This window comes from Nelumbo lutea, chromosome 1 (assembly GCF_056320005.1).
Source record: "Nelumbo lutea isolate HS-2025 chromosome 1, American lotus-T2T, whole genome shotgun sequence".
In the NCBI taxonomy this organism is placed as follows: Eukaryota; Viridiplantae; Streptophyta; class Magnoliopsida; order Proteales; family Nelumbonaceae; genus Nelumbo; species Nelumbo lutea.
In genome coordinates, this window is record NC_142684.1 from 216244234 (window position 1) to 216262167 (window position 17934).

Sequence of the window (17934 nt, forward strand, 5' to 3'; positions counted from 1 at the left end):
CTTGGTTGTTTACTACTACTTACTAGCATCCAGCTATTGTTTTCTTGGATTACAACTTTAAACATGCACACACCTGGGAAGATTCTTTTAAAGCTACGTTTTGTTTGGATTTAGGCAGCAGTTGCAATTATAAACACACGTTTTCTCTTAGACTGGACTTTCATGTCCAAAGAAAGCCTTGATTACCAAAAAGGTGTTCCTACTTCCTACAGTCTTCTTAATTCAATAGTGGAATCTCTGTTTTGTTTTTCTTGTTCAAATGTAGGGGAATACTGACATTAACATGACCTCTTATGAAAAATTAGGATAGAAGATACATTAACATTTTGTTTTGTCACTCTCGGTAGACATGTGGGTTGCCTATTTCCTTCTACATGGTTAACCATTAAACCTACATTGAAAAACAACAACTTTGAAATAGAAAAGTAAAAAAATAAAATAAAATAAACATGCAACCTATCTGCTGTCAGTTGGTAAACAGTATTTGGGAGCTTTTTTTTTTTTTTTTTTTTTTTACTTTATTTGATGCTAGGTGGTTCCTCCTGTTGGATGAAGCCACTTTGTTTTGACTATGCCTTTTCTCGCCAAGAAAGAAAAGAGGGAAAACCTTGTGGAGATGTACAAGAGTGGCCCATAATATGGACCATTTGGGAGGAATGAAATGTGAGAACATTCCAAGGTAAACATCAGTCTAGGATCAATAATTAGCTTGATGAATGTTAGAGTCATTGATTGAATTTAAGACGAGAGAAGAATTCTTCTTTACTACAAATGATATCCTTAGAGTCTGGTCTACTGTGGCATCAACATCATCTACATGCTACAGACCCATTATAGCATGGTTCTCCTCCCCATTGGTAGGGGTGATCATGGGCCAAACAGAGCCAGGCTTTTGAGCCTAATATTCATGGTTTTTAAAAACGAACCGGTGACCGAACCGATCAGGGGTCTGGTTACTGGTTCGAACAGTCCGACCATTCGACCCGAACGGCCGGCCCGTTGACAAAAAAATAAAAAAATGTAAAAATTGAAAAACGGTCAAAACCGTTCGAACGGTTCGAACTGTTAGCCGGCCGGTTCAGTGGTTTGCTGACCAAAATCAACAGTTTTAGAAGAAAAAGTGGTTTTGGAGGAAAACAGAACCGATCAGGTGACCGGTTCCCGGTTTTTCCAGTCCGACCGTCCGATTCGGTCCGGTTTTGAAAACAGTGCTAATATTTTAAATATAGAATATAAAATATAATGTGTTATGTGCCATATTGCATGTGTATATATATATATGTTGATGTCAATGGAAAAACATTGTGAAATCTGCAAAATATAGAATGATATTTTATGAAATGATAAAAGAAACATAGGTGCACATTTAAATAACTGTCTTGTCGCAAAACATAAAAGAAGCTAAGAAACTGAGGTTAATAGACAGAATAATATGTTGCAAAGTTGTCCTGTGAACTGCATGATAGAGTGAGTTCAAGCAAATGATTCTAACACACCGACCAAATAATCTATTACACAAACAAAACTAAGACTTAATCTTCATATTTGAAAAGAATTTTGAGCTGGCTCAAAGTAGTAATCATGTTCATTAGGCAGGCTATAATAATGCTACTCCACATATCTACAATATTGTTGGCAACTTATGTTGTACCATCTCTTAACTCCACATAGTGTTGATACACTCATGAATATGTCAATTCCAGTAATATTTCGTGTCAGTACCCATGGAAATGGAAATGTCATGTAAATATTAGGAAATATATGGATATTTTAAACCATGTTTGTAGGCCAGGCTAGGCCTAAAGTATTGGGCCCAGGCCCCACCTAGAAATTTCTAGGCCTTGACACAACACCTAAAACTTCCAGGTGGAGCTACAAATTATCACCCCTACCACTGGGCATAATTAAGATGAACTTTGGTGGCTGTAGAGTAAACCCTGGGGATTCAGGTATTGGTAATGTGTTTATGAACCATGAAAGGGATATTATACTTCATTATAAAAGCAATAAAATTTGTAGTGTGAACTACCACAGAGCTCTTTACTGACAGCAGTTATTTTGTTTACTGTACTACTGTAGATTTTCTAGATGAGGTTCTGGTGTGATTTTTATTATGATACTGGTTTTACGTATTCAAGTGGCCATTGCTTGGTATAATGATAAAATTTTGGGGTGACAAGTGTGAGACATGGGTTTGAGTCTGAGAGCAACCACTTTGCATAAAAAATTGCCAAAGGGTAGGACTATCCGGTCCACCTCTCCAAGATCTCAGATAGCTGGTGCCAACATTGGGTAATGGCCTTTTTTTCCTGGTTTTACATATTCAGGATTTATGTTTTATTTAGTAATATAATATTGTGATATTAATGACCTTAGCATGCTCCAGCCCTTCTCCTGGCAAAAAAAGGAGCACATTAATTGAGTATGTGAATGCATATTTTACCTGGATTCTTGAAGATGGGTTTGACTTGCTTTGTTTCACTTGGTTTTTTGATGGATATAAGTTTAGTTAATGATTAGTGTGTCCGTGCCAGGTACTTTTTATTTTTGATAAATATCAAGGTACTTTATTTTTTCAATGCATATTATTTCCGTGTCAAGTCCCTGCCATATCTGGTGAAACAGATGAGTGATGTTCTTTAGAAACTTTCTTCCCCTTTCCAATCTTGCACAATCTTGGGGGGCCTCGGGGGTATTCTAACAATTTGGAAAACGAGGATTTGGACTGTAGAGAAGAATTAATTGGTAACTATACGGTTATAGTGAAATTTAGAAGAAGAATTGATGGATTGGAATGGGCTTTAACAAATGTTTATGGGCCAAATTTGTATAGAGAAAGGGAGGAGTTTTGGGAGGAATTAACAGCTATAAGGGGATTGTGGGAGGGTCCGTGGTGCTTGGGAGGGGATTTTAATGTCATCAGGTTTGTAACTGAAACAAATAACCCCAACCATAGGATCACCTCAAGTATGAGGAAGTTCAACTGTTTTGTGGATTCTTTTGAATTGGGGGAGCTACCGTTGGTGCAAACTGATTTTACCTGGTCTAATTTTCAAGAAGAACCCCTTTGTTGTAAACTAGACAGATTTTTATTCTCTTTAAATTAGGAGGAAGTATGGGGTGCTTTGGTGATGAGGGCACTACCTAGACCTACGTCGGATCATTGTCCAATTAGACTATCTCAAGAAAGACTAGGAGGAGGACCTGCCCCTTTAGATTTGAAAACATGTGGTTGTTACATCTAGACTTTCAAAAGAAAGTGAAAGAATGGTGGGAAGAGGATCAGGTGGAGTTTAGATGGAAGGGATATAGATTTTATAAGAAGCTACAAAAGCTAAAAGCCAAGACCAAAGCTTGGAACAAAGAAGAGTTTGGTAGAATTGAAGACAGAAAGGAGGCTATTAGTAAAAGGATTCAAGAACTTGATGTTGCTGAGGTAGAGAGAGGATCGAGTCGTGAAGAAAGGAAAGAGAGATGGAAGTTGAAACAGGATTTGGAGGAAATTCTCAAAAAAGAAGAGATAAGTTTGAGACAAAAATCAAGATGCAAGTGGTTGAAAGAAGGAGATGGTAATACAAGATTTTTCCTTAGCTTGGCAAGTGGAAGAAAGAAGAAGAACATAGTGAAAAGTTTGGAATGGGGCAATGTTGATAAGAGAGGAAGAGATTGCAAAAGCTTTTGTGAAGCATTTTAAATCCATTTATGACAGCCCTAGTAGAGTAAGAGAGACTCTAACCGACTTTGAGTGGCATGTTGGAGAAAGGGAATTGTTGGAACCCCTGGAAAGACCGTTTGAGGTTCAAGAAATAAAGGAGGTTGCTTTCTCTATGGCAAGATCAAAAGCCCCGGGCCCGGATGGATTCACTATGACTTTTTATCAAGACTGTTGGAACATCTTAGGTGATGACCTAGTGGAGGTCTTCTTGGAGTTCTTTGAAAGAGGAAAAATAAATACTAGTGCAAATGATACTTTCATAGCTTTGATTCCTAAGAAGGTGCCTGCAGTTCAGCCCAAGGACTTTAAACCGATCAGTCTAATTGGGAGTCTGTATATGATCATTTCTAAAGTTCTTGCACTAAGACTCAAGAAAGTCCTTCATTCCTTAATCTCACCAAATCAAGGGGCCTTTGAGAAAGGGAGACATGAAGGGATGGGAGATCCATCATATGGATGGCCGAACCCTGTAGGAAGTTTGGGCGAAATTTCAAAAAATTTCTTTACCCCCATCCGGGAATACTATTAGCAATTTAGAAAACTCCATTTTCAAGGTTCGTTCTTGTAACCAAACCGGACCAAATCTGAAACCAAGATTAGGGAGGGATATACTTGATACGGAATCCACGCAAAAAGCTCCTCCCAGCGTAGGTGTTTACGCCCAAAGAGTGTACCAAATCCTCCCTCCACAGCAGATGGCACAACTTAGGATGAGGTAGGATCAACAGGTAGTTCTTCACCAAGAACTTGTGATTCTTTAGCAAAAATTGAATGGGGTAGTGAGCACAACTTCAAAATTGTTTCTTCTAGCAAGAAACGACATCAAGATCAAATCTTGATCAGATCCAAGAATTGGAGATCGAACAAGGTAGGGTGGCAAGAGCATGGAGAAAAAGCACTAAAGGCAAAATCAGTCAAATTGAGTTGTCTTCTGTAATGTCTATGTCTTTTTCAGATCCGCCCTGCTCTCTATTTATAGCCTTAAAGAGACAACCTCCTAATCTTATTAGGAGTCTCTTGATCCAAATCTTTATTTGAATCTGGACTCTTTAAGTGATAAGGATAATCCCTTATCTTATCTATAGATAAAGATCAGCATATTCCTAATCAAATTAGGAGTTCCCTAATCTAAATCTTTATTTGGATCTAGACTCTTTAAGTGGATAAGAGTTATCCTCTTATCCTTATCTGCTAATCCCCATTAAGCTTTCAGGCTCACTTCCTTTTAATGCTGGCTAGCTTGGCTCTCTTTGTATGGCATGGGACCCTAACATTGATCTACACATCAGCCACATGAGTTCAACCTAGCCTCTGTTACAAGGCCTGGCCGAATTCACTACTGAGAACCCCTTGAGTCCATCACTATGGGCTCTTAATGGGCCCAACATTTACACTAAATGGTCCTTGGGTCCAGCCATCTTATGAAGGCCCAAGGACTGTGGGCAGATGCAAGATTAGCCCATCAGGTGTAACCCTCAATGGTCTTACACTTAACTTCTCAGCCCTTAATGATCAAACACTGCCCCGACAAGAGAGGACCTCTCCCTCGGCTGCAAGGTACAGTACTGCACTCTCTACTCACATGGATCCTAGGAATTAAAACCTTTTGCAAACAATTTGTGAAACCATAATATATAAGTATATCTCTATATAAATATATTTTGCAAAACCAAATTTCAAACACATTTGAAATCCACTGCCGGCAGCTTAGGTTTCCATTAGAGAGAGTGCATTTTCCTGATCGTTCACCTTGTCCGACAAATGGGCTGATCTTGTCACTATGTTCACCCACTCAGATGAATTCTCGGGTTGTCCCAACATACCTAGGTTTTGACCCCTGCTAAGGATCTCATTGTTTGGCACATCAAAGACAGCCCAATCCGACACCTAGTGTAGTATCATAATCAAGTCTAGGGCTTAGGCGTAACATTCCAGTTTTGCCCATCCGTCTCCAAGGTCTAGGGCAATACTGGAATTTGGTCTGGTTCAGGGTTTTAAGAAAACCCACACTGCATGTACCTCAGGTCTCACCCTGGCAGTTGAGACAAGCCACCCCAACCAACTTGGCGGTACATCAGTGTCAGCCTTGGCAGGATAAGTCTCCCCAGATCTATCCAACGACTATGAAGATTCTAAACTAACACGAATCTCATATTTGTCCAGTTTAAGGGTATTACACAGAAACATACCACAATAACATGAATCAAATATTGTACTTTATTCATTTACAATAAATGTCATAATGTACATCATGCTGATTGGAGCTAAGGGCATACACTATCTAACAAGACAAATTATTGATCAGATTTTAATAGCTAATGAATGTGTGGATTATGAAAAAAGGAAAGGAGAAAAAGGTTTGTTCTGTAAACTTGACTTAGAAAAGGCTTATGATCTGGTGGATTGGGGTTTCTTGCTAGAAGTGTTGAAGAATATAGGCTTTGGGGAGAGATAGTGTAAGTGGATGAAGGGTTGTATTTACCTATTGTCACTTCGCAATCCTAGTGAATGGAGTAGCTAGGGACTTCTTTCTTGCGAAGAGGGGCTTTAGACAAGGAGACCCTTTGTCACCTTTCCTCTTCACCTTAGTAGTGGATGTCCTAAGTGTCTTGATTTCTAGGGCTGATTCAAGAAATCTACTAAAGGATGGAGAGTTGGGAGGCAACAAGTGATTGTCACTCACCTACAGTTTGCGGATGATATCATTCTCTTTTGTGAAGGGGAAATTGAGGTGATGGATAATTTGAGATTGGTGGTGATGCATTTTGAGTCTCCAAACTGAAAATCAATTGGAACAAGAGTTGTGTAGTGGGGGTGAATTTACGGAATGAAGTGAAGTTGGTGGCTAGGGCTTTGGGTTGTGAGGTAAGTGGTTGGCCTTTGGTATATTTAGGTCTGCCCCTGGGGGGAAATCCCGTAACAGAAAACTTTTGGTACCCAGTCTTAGAAAGATTCACTAAGAAGCTAGTAGGGTGGAAGAGAAATTATATCTCACTAGGGGGTAGACTTACTTTAATAAGGTCCACTCTAACCAACATTCCGGTGTATTTTCTGTCTACCTTTAAGCTTCCTTCCAAGGTTGCCAGTAAGTTAGAAAAGCTCATGAGAGATTTTCTGTGGGAACCAGGTGACTCAAAAAATGACCATTTAGTGAAGTGGGAAGTAGTTTCTAGGAAAAAGGAAGCGAGGGGTCTAGGCATTGGCAATATCAGATTAAGAAATGTAGCTTTGTTAGGAAAGTGGTTGTGGAGATTTCTTGTGGAGCAGGACAGTTTGTGGCACTTGGTGGTGGAAAGTATTCATGGGATGGCAACTAATGGTTGGGATGTTGGCGTCGACCCTAGGGCTTCTCATTTTTCCCCTTGGAAAGCAATTATGGAATCTTGTCTTCCTTTTAGCTTTTCATCAGATTTGATGTGTGCTTAGGTAATAAAATTCTGTTTTGGGAGGACCTTTGGCTTGGGAACACCCCCCTTAAGGATAGATCCCCGGTAATGTATTCTCTTTCTCTAAATAAATTCAAAACCATCTCCTCACTTCGTGTGTCTGAGGGGGCTTGGGATTTGGGTTTGAGAAGAAGGTTGAGGGACTCAGAATTGGCTTCTGCAGATGAGTTATTCACTGTGTTGAATTCAGTTTTCCTAGATCTTTCCTGCCCAGATAGTAGAATTTGGAAAGAGTCCTCTATAGGGACTTTCTCTTGTTCATCTTTTTTCAACGCCTTAGTTCAGTCTTCTTTTATGTCTGTCTCATTTCCTGCTAAAGAAATCTGGTATTCTCCTGTGCCGCCAAAGGTTAGGGCTTTTTGCTGGGTAGTGGCTCTTCAAAAGATCAATACTATGGATGTACTTCAAAGAAAAAGACCAGATCTTTCCCCACATGTCTGTTATCTTTTCTTAAGAAATGGTGAGACAGCTACTCATCTTTTGATTTCTTGTCCTTTTGCTTATTATTTGTGGGATTGGTTCTCTTCTTTGTTTGGTTACAGATGAAACCCCCCCTCGGGTGTGCTGAACCTTTTTGACTCTAGCTTCTTCTGACAACCAAGGAAAAGGGGCAGAGCAATGTGGAGAATAACAAGAGCAGCCATCCTATGGTCAATTTGGGAAGAGAGAAACAATAGGATCTTCCTAGGGCAAGAAAAATCCAAGGAAGCACTTGTGAAGGTTGTCACCATCAAGGTTATGCATTGGCCGAATGTACACCATCTCTTCAAGGACTTCTCCTCAGCTGACTTAATTAGAAATTGGGGTGCTATAGCTATATCCTCGCCTTCCTCCCCTGTGGTACAAGAGTGTTGGGTACCACCGCCTCAGTTCAGGGTGAAGCTAAACTTTGATGGAAACTCCTTGGATAATCCAGGTCAATTGGGAGTTGGGGATGTGTACAGAAACGTGGAAGGAAAAGTCTTGGCCCTTTACTCGGGCCCAGTTGGAGTGGGAGATTCATTAAGGGCAGAAGTAATGGCCTTACTTTCAAGGTTTGAAACTGGTGAAACAATGGGGAATGCAGAAATTAGAAGTGGAAGGAGACTCCAAGCTGGTAATAGGGTGGATGCAAGCTGGAAACCTGGGAGTGTGGTCTCTTAGACAGCCTCTAAGAGAGATTATTAGCTTAGCAAGGGAGATTGGGGTGCATTTTAAATGGGTAAGAAGGTCAGCAAATGGAATGGCTGACACTTTAGCTAAGCAAGGAGTTACTAGGGAGGCTTTGTTTTGTGCCTGTTTGTAAGTTTTTGATTTTCTTTTTCCATCCATTTTGTGGGTGGTAAGCCTGTAATTCAATTCTCTAATGGAAGTTACTGTTTCCTATAAAAAAAAAAAAAAAACTAGGAGTTTCTTTTCATTCTTCTTCATTCTTTTGTTTTTTTCTTTGGGGCATTATTGTGATAAATTAGCTAAGTTAGTTCTTGGTTGGCACTCTAGTTTTTTGAGATTTAAGGCATTCTTTTAGAGCTACTCCGATGTGTGTTTTCTTTTGCTTTTTTTTTTTGTGGAAAAAAATTATATCACTGTATTATTGGTATATGTGTTCAACCAACAAAGAAAGGGAAGAACTGATTAGGATTATGTGTAATGTGCTGTATGTGGTTGGCTTAGTTGTGTGAAACCAATAACTTGGGCAAGCTTAATGCCTTTACATTGTTTATAGATTGGCATTGGGCTCCTTTGGAGCAATGCTACTTTGGCTTGGAACACGTGTATTCCTTGTCTTCTTAATGCATATTGAATTACTATCCTGCCCTTAATATTCCCTTTTCCTGGTCTTGGTCTTTTCAGAGATGATGCTCAGATAGGTGACCATACTGAATGTGAGGACAGAGAAACCAGTGATAAAATCAAGACTAAGGTTTCCACAAAGAAAGCCAGATCTGAGGGAGAACATCAAGAAATTCCTCAGTGTCAAGCTAGTGATTCTGTACAGGATGAAACTAAAAAATGTTCTAGTCCGATAGCAGTTTGTGAAAATAATAAGTTGCATGATAATTTAGATAAGGAAGTTTCCCCTTCCACAAAGAAAGCCAGATCTGAGCGTGAAGGTGAACATCAAGAGATTCAAGCTAGTGATTCTGTACAGAATGACAGTCAAAAGTGTTCCAGTTTGCTAGCAGTTTGTGAAAATAATAAGTTGCAAGGTCATTTAGATAAGGAAGTTGCACCTTCAGACATTATGAGTATAGTTCAGGAGACAGACTATAGATCTTCCAGAAGGCCTACGCACCCACACCCTACTGATAACTCCTCAAAAGAAAGAGATAATGCAGTTGGATTGAGAGTTAAAAAGATAATGAGGAGAGCCTCCGACGACAAAGAGTCTGCAGTGCTAGTCCAGAAACTAAGAGAAGAAATTAGAGAAGCTGTCCGTAACAAGTCTTCGAAAGATTTTGGGAAAAATTACATCTTTGATCCAAAACTTCTTGCTGCATTCAGAGCTGCAATAGCAGGACCCAAAACTGAACCAGTTAAGCAGTTAAATACTTTTCTTGTGAAGTCAAAGAAGTCATTGTTGCAGAAAGGAAAGGTCCGTGAGAATCTAACAAAGAAAATATATGGGACAAGCAATGGAAGACGGAGACGTGCATGGGACAGGGATTGGGAAATTGAGTTCTGGAAGCATCGGTGCATGAGGACTACAAAGCCTGAAAAGGTTGAGACGCTAAAGTTTGTTCTTGACCTCCTAAGAAAGAGCTCAGAGATGGAAAAAGGGTCTGAAGGGGAGGCTTCAAATCCCATTCTTTCCAGGTTGTATCTAGCAGATACATCTGTCTTCCCTAGGAAGGATGATATCAAGCCTCTCTCAGCCCTTACATGCATTAGCAACAATGAACAGATAAAAGAAGATAGTTCAACAACAAAAAATTTTAATCCAAAATTTGACAATCATACAGTCCAGACACCTTCAATGACAGCCATTCCTTCAGTTGATAAGGGAAAAAAGGGTGGTGCTCCAAGCTTAAAATGTGAGTCTAATTCTTTGAAAATACATCCCAATGGACCCACAAGCAGGCTGAACTCTATTTCTTTGTCAGGTGGTTCCAAAGTGAAATCCCAAGATACAAAGGACACTGCTAGTAAATCTGATAATGTAAAGATAGATAAAAGGAAATGGGCCCTGGAGGTTCTTGCAAGAAAGACCGCTATGGGAGGCAAGGATGCAGTTCAAATGAAACAGGAAGATATTGCAGTTCTCAAAGGCAATTATCCTTTATTGGTATGTCAATAACCCTTTTTTGCTGATAGTATACCAAAGTAGGCAACTATCCCTTATTGTTATGCCAATAAATTTCTTTTGCTGAAATTGATTAAAGTGCCAGTTCATCTTAGAAATGTTTTAACTTTGGTTGATTTTAGCAGGCCCAACTGCCGATAGATATGAGACCAGTACTTGCACCCATCCGCCATAATAAAGTTCCAGTATCAGTTAGGCAGGTATATAGCGCCTCATGCATTAGACTGTTTTTAACATGCTTAAACAGAAATATCTGTTTATTCTCTGAAATTAATAAATTTTTGCATGGACCTTTATTAATTATGTAATTGCGTAGGCACTATTTATGACTTCTATAAGTTTTTTTCCCTTCAGAACTGATTAAGTATCTTTTATAACACTTCCAAACAAGATTAATGTAGAGTTTTTCTTCATGATTTTTAAGGTTCCTTTCTTTTGACATCAGTTGGCCCATCTGAGTTGTAGATAATTTATGAAATGTTTGTTGTACAGGCACAACTTTACCGCCTGACAGAACATTTCTTGAGGATAGCAAATCTTCCCATTATTTGTAGAACTGCAGTCACAGAGTTGGCCATTGCAGATGCTGTCAACATTGAAAAGGAGATTGCTGATAGATCAAACAGCAAGCTTGTATATGTGAATCTTTGCTCTCAGGTTCTGTCTCAACATAGAAATAACTGCAAACCTGGTACTGAAGCCAAAGAATTAAATCCTCCATCAGAAGACATTGCAAGAAGTACAGAACCAGCAGCTGCCAAAGATTCCTGTTTTGATCCAACAGTGGAAGAAGCACTGAAACTGGCAGGCCTTCTGTCTGAGTCCCCACCAAACAGTCCTTATTGCCCAATGAAAGAGCAGGATGATGAAGAGGACACCTCATTAAAGGTCCAAGAGGAGGATGGGCCTGTAGATATATTCAATATGGATTCTCATCCAGAATTGGATATATATGGGGATTTTGAGTATGATCTGGAAGAGGAAGATTATATCAGTGCACCTTCTTTGAGGGCACCCAAGTCACAACCACAAGAAGGTGATTCAAAAATGAAGGTTGTATTCTCCACTCTCAACTCTGAAAGAGAAAATAATGGTCTAGATTTTAAAGATAATGGAAGATTACGGGTTGCTGAGGAGTCAATGGATTCTCCCATGTTGGAATGCCATAAAGATAGTGACATTCAAAGCTCAAACTCAACTGTTAAGGTTGGCAGACAAAGTCTTCCATTAGAATCTTTACAAGATGGAGATGCAGAGCCTTCTATGGCAGAATGTGAGGAGTTATATGGCCCTGACAAAGAACCCCTGGTAGAAAGGTTTCCCATAAATGCATCAAGAGAGCCAGATAAGTTGGTCCAGAAGGAAGCGTCATCTGAAGAAATAGCTCCTGCAGAAAATAAAACTTGTGGATCAAATAAAGCATCTATTCCCAATCATGAGAATGAGAACAGTACAGAGAATATATCAGTCACAGGTAGATTTTCTATTGAACATGACTCTTCTGTGGGAAACAGTTCACCAAAGCATTCTCTAACGAGAGAAACTGTACCAAGGAAGGAGACAAGCCCCAAAAATCACAAGCAGTTGGACCTCAGCCATTCCATATCCATAAAGGTACTATAGTGAAGTATCCTGTCTTTTTTTACTTCCTTCTGACAACTGAAAGATCTAGTGGTCAAGTCAGGTTTTTTTTTTCTTTTGTTTTCATTTTTTTTATGTACATTTAGCCATCTCAATTCTATTATGCTTCTTGTGTTTTACTGGTTCTCTGTACAATGATTGGTGTATCCAAATACTGTCTTGCAGGTGGAAGCGTATATTAAAGAACACATCAGGCCACTGTGCAAAAGTGGGGTGATCACAGTGGACCAGTACAGATGGGCCGTGGCTAAAACAACAGATAAAGTTATGAAATACCATGTAAAGGCCAAGAATGCAAATTTCCTAATAAAGGAAGGGGAGAAAGTGAAGAAACTTGCAGAGCAATATGTTAAAGCTGCTAAGGATAAACAAGAGTAATGGACCCCAGTTTAAAGGCAGTTTCTAGATCCTTCTCTGGCAGCCTATCTTCGACCTCCTTCTATTTTGCAGAAAAGGAGGCGAAAGGAGAAAAAGAAGGGTAGCATCCAACCTATAATCCTGTTTTGGCTGTTAATGAAATTCCAGGATCTATGAGGGTGTATGAAACTTGGGTTGAATTGAAGCTTATTTGAATGTATATAATTATACGGGGTATGCTTCATAAGAGCATTGAACTGCATCCTCAACCAACAAATGATTAATAGGATTACTAGCGGAAGGGCCCTGCGTTGCAGGGGCAAATCATGATGGTAAGTAGCTTGTGAGAAAATTTTGAGAAAGGTAATTTTTTTTAATTAAAAGTTTATTGAAAAAAAAAATTATTTAAAATAAATAAAAATTTGGGAAAATTCCTGATCAGTACCTTGTATTTTGGCTCGAGTGATAATTTGGATTTCAAATTTTAAAATGCGACAATTCAGTACTCAAACTTTCAAAATGTGACAATCCAATACCTGCCGTTAACCGTTAATCAGTCATTAAGTTACATTGGAAAAGTCAAAAATGTCCTAAGAATGCCATCTAATTCTCTTTATCAACCATCTAAACATTGACAATAAAATCAACAGTAGATTATTCTAAACAGTTACCAATTTTTTTGAATAGAAGAGGCTAGGATTTGGGACTGATCAGTTTTTGTCAACGTTTGGATGGTTGATAAAGAGAACTAGATGGCATTCAAAGAGCATTTTTTACTTTTCAAATGCCACTTGACGACTGATTAACAGACTTAATGACAAGTACTGGATTGTCACATTTTGAAAGTTTGAAGACCAAATTGTCACTCGAGCCAAAGTACATGGTAGTGATCGGGAATTATCTCTAAAAATTTATAGATAATAATATATTTAATTTACTAAAATAAAACAATAAATAATCATGGTCATCGGGCAATAGAGTGAAAGAGGGAGAGATGACTTTTGTCCTTGTATTTTTGTTTTATAGTGGAATAATTGTAAATAGTTAAATAATAATTATTTTAGTTTAATAAATAAATAAATGAGATAAATAATAGACAATCAAGTGAGAGAGTAAATAACTAAGCATTGTTAATGGGTTGGGCTGAAGTTTGAACTATTGGGCTACCGAGCCCTAGAATAGGTAGTTTGTAGCCAGGCCTAAGACTTGGCCCACGGGCCAGCTCGGCCCATGGCACGGCATGGGCCCAGGCTAAAATAAAAATTTAAGATCTTTAATTTTTTTGTCTATTTTTTAATTTATGTTAAATTTTTCATAATTTAAAAAAAAAACATGGCTTAGCCTAGTTCGTGGCCCAACTTGGCCTAAGACTTGGCCCACAAGCCAATTTGGCCTGTGGCATGACATGGGCCCAAGTCGTATACTATATACAATAATTATATAATATATTAATATATAAGTTTATTTTCAATTTTATTATATTATTTCATTTTATTATTGCATATATAAACAATTGTACACATCAAAATTCATATAAAATAAAATTTTAAGATCTTTTTATACAATAATTATATAATATGTAATTTTATTTTCAATTTTATTATATTATTTTATTTTGTTATTGCATATATAAACAATTGTATACATCAAATTTCATATAAAATAAAATTTTAAGATTTCTTTAATTTTTATTTTTTTTAATTTATGTTAATTTTTTCGTTATTTTTTTCAAAATTTAAAAAAAAATGGATTAGTCCGGTTTGTGGCCCAACCTAGCTTAAGACTTAGGTTGTGGACCAGCCCGGCCCATGGCATGATACAGGTCTTGTGAGCTCAGGTCGACCCCCCTAAAGTATCCCAGGGGAGAAAAACACGGCCCAACACAGCCCGATTGTAAATAAAATGAGAGATAAAAGACAAATTTTAATAAATATGAAAAATATAAAAATTTAATGACATCATTATAAATAATTAGTAGTGGCACAGTCATAAATAATTACATATTTAGTATCAAATATAAAAGAGGATGAGAAATACGGATCAATCATCAATGTTTAGAAATGTGGAGGCATAAAGTGAGGTGCCACGAGGTTGGGCTTGGGGGGTTAAGAGAGGGGGATGAGCTACCTCCCGCTGTGTAGCCCCATGAAGCTAAAAAAAAAAAAGTTGTAGAGGTATAGTACTGAGGTGACAAAGCAAGAGCACCGGTCAAGGGTCAAAACATTGATACGGCCCAACAAGCTGTATGGGGCGTAATCGGTGTTTCGACCCAGGCATGAGGCCACCCCTTTTTCGTAAACCTGTTCAGGTGCGGTCGGTCTAAAGCCTTACTACCCTTTAGGGTAAAAACCGAAAAATCGAATCGAACCACTAAGACCAAATCAAAATTTCTGGTTAATTGAACCGGCCAATTGGGTTTTGGTTAACTAATATAAAATGTGGCAGTTAATAGAACCGACTGGTTTACATATATATTTTTATATATTTATATATATTATAAATTAATAATAAATATACATTATATGTAGAAATATATTATTTATGACTTAAAATATAATTTTTTATAATATATATTATAAATATAAAAAAAAAACTGATGAATCGAATTAATCAACCAAATAACAAATATGCTTTGGTTCAGTTTTAATTACTGGTTTTTCAGAAACCGATAGTACCAATTCAGTTTCAAAAATAAACCCACTGCCCTCTAAAATGACCCAAAACCCCCAAAAGATCAAAATTTCGTATACCGCTTATCTATCAATATGATATATATTACCAATACGATATGTATTAATCAATAAGGGCCAATACGTTGCGAACTTTTGATCTTGGCATGGATATCTGCTGTGTGTATATAGTGGGCTATGGAATCAAAACAAATAAACACGCTAGTGTTCCATTTAGCTAGGATTGTATCAGGACAGGACTTCTAGGTGTATGACGCGTAAGCATCAAGCTGTGAAACTAAAACCTAATGATACTTGGTCACGTAAAGAGCTGGAAGAATATTAGGAACTTGCCAATGGGTTAATGACCATAAAAAAGCTGTCAAGCTGTAAATGTAAAAATAAAACAAGATTTCTTTAAAAATGTGAAGGGGGGGCGTTCACGCATGTGAATGGTTGTTTACTAAAACAAAAAGCACTGCTACATTGCTTTTGCTGACATAACAGTTCTTGTTCAGAAAACAAAACCCACCCCAATCTTAAATGTATAACCCCTTCTGTTATCATTAAAAAAAATGATATGAATAGTAGTAAAAAATGATTTAAGCACCAACAATTTAATAATGAATAGCCTTATGAGTATTTCTTAAATTTTCTGAGGATAAAATTTGCCTCTCTATATTTAAATTTATTGATAAAAATGAGGGCAAATATGATAATTGGTTATTGATATTAAATGAATTGAAAATAGGTCATTTTAAGATATTCAATGCATTCAATTCCCTCTCATTAAATCAAATATTTAAGCTATTAATTTGCATTCACCTTCATTCAATCATATATTTAAGGCTTTTTTTTTCTCATTATTAAATTCTATGAAAATTATCTGAAACTCACCATGAGTTTTCAACATTTCTTTTAAACTCACCACAACTTTTCAAAATGTCTAAAACTCACCATGTCAGTAAGTTTTTATTTTTCAAAACTCACCTTCCATTAGTGCACTGCTAATGCTTCTTAAAAGAGGTGTCCATGTCAGCATAAATAACAATTTTTATGACCAAACTACCCTTGAATGGTGAGTTAGAGGAAAAATGGTCTTTTTCAGTTTTTTATTTTGTTGTTTTTTTCATTTTTAATGTTTTGTTATAATTTCCAATGTTTTTTTTACATTTTCCTATTTTTACAATCTATAAATTTTCCTGTATTTTTGTTATTTATTTACAATTTTTTGTGTTTTCTATAGCATTTGATGCTTTTTCTACAATTTTTATTTTCTAATTTTGTTTTTCAATTCCTATAGTTTCTATAATTTGAAAATATTTTTTTTTATTTTGTTTGCAATTTCTATATTTTTTATATTTTTTTTTTGTAATTTCTATGTTTTTATGTATTTTATATTTGAAAATATTTTTTGATCTTTTCTTTTTTTTTTCATGTCTAAATATTAAAATGGTAATATATTAACACCCATTAATTTATTTTATATATATTTTATATTTTTCTATGAAGATTAAAATGGCAAGTTACTCTGTTGAATGTCAAGTTAGTGACATTGTGAGTTTTAGACATTTTGAAAAGTTGTGGTAAGTTTAAGAGAAATGCTGAAAACTCATGGACTCATGGTGAGTTTTAGACAATTTCCCTAAATTCTATTAATTAAATCCATACAAAATAAATTAATAATTCTAATAACACAAAAAAAAATATACTTTTAAAATCTATCTAAAAATAGTGTTTTCATCTAGGTGGAAGTAAGAAATTAAACCATTTTGGATCAAATGGGCCAATCCATGTTGCCACAATTAAATAATAAAATTCAAAAATAGATAAAATATAAAAATATGTAGAAATTAAAAAAAAAAATTAGAACACTTTTAACATCATATATTCGACATATTAAATAATAATAAATATGATAAATAAGAAATAGTTTTAGTAATAATGGAAATGGAATGTAAAATTTAGAACTAATTAGAAATAAAATTATTTTCCTATTCTCTCTCATTAAGTCTCCTATCTAAAGTATATTCTCTCATTAAATCTTATTTTTAAGATATATTTATTTCATCATTAAATTCAATTAATTAAATCCACAACATTAATTTTAATAATATAAAAATAAACATTTTGAAAAGTAATTTGAAAACAAAACCATTTTCTTCCCTTCCGATGATGGGTAAGCAATCCAACCATTTGGGGTCAAATGGGTTAATGAATAATGTCATAATTAAATAATAAATATTAAAATAAATAAAGTATATAATACAAAAAAGAATTGAGCATATCTCTAATATTGTATATTCATTATATAAAACAAAAATAAATATGGAATGTAAAAAATATTTTTCTTAATGATGAAAATGAAATGCTAAATTTAAAACCAACATAGAAATGAAATGTCTTTGTCAAACAATAAAATTTGTAAAACACAGAAAATACAAAGAACATAAAAAGTAAAAAATAAAGAAAATTTTGAGCACATATCTACTGTTATATATTTATAAAAAATAAAACATTGGGTATATCTCTAATATTATTCATTTATTTTATTGAACAAAAATAAATAGTATACATAAAATTTAATTTTATCATTGATTAAAATATAATACAAAATTTAATGTCACCCTATAAATCAAACTAATTTTCTTTTTGAGTAGTGGATTAATGGCTTGGGTCAAATGAAATAATCAATGATATAATAGTTAAATAATAAATCTTTAAAATATAATAAAATATAAGTAATCAAACATAATAACTATTGAAACGTTTCAATAGTTATTATGTTTAATTTTTGGGTAATCTCAGATCCGGAGTGCCAAC

General features: G+C 35.9%; 1 protein-coding gene across 6 annotated transcripts in view; it reads left to right on the plus strand.

Annotated features, from left to right (window-relative positions):
• LOC148880968 (RING/U-box protein) overlaps positions 1-12694 on the plus strand; it is a 39492-nt gene extending 26798 nt beyond the window's left edge. For 2 of the 6 annotated variants that reach the window (XM_088963118.1, XM_088963122.1), the window contains exons 12-15: positions 8995-10426; positions 10567-10644; positions 10937-12058; positions 12251-12694. In XM_088963118.1, the coding sequence (XP_088819244.1) occupies positions 8995-10426; positions 10567-10644; positions 10937-12058; positions 12251-12463 (2845 nt within the window). In that variant the 3' untranslated portion in view covers positions 12464-12694. The remainder of the gene's footprint in view (positions 1-8994; positions 10427-10566; positions 10645-10936; positions 12059-12250) is intronic. The other 4 variants (XM_088963119.1, XM_088963123.1, XM_088963120.1 and 1 more) reach the window with 3 other exon arrangements.
• Positions 12695-17934: the final 5240 nt, after the last annotated feature.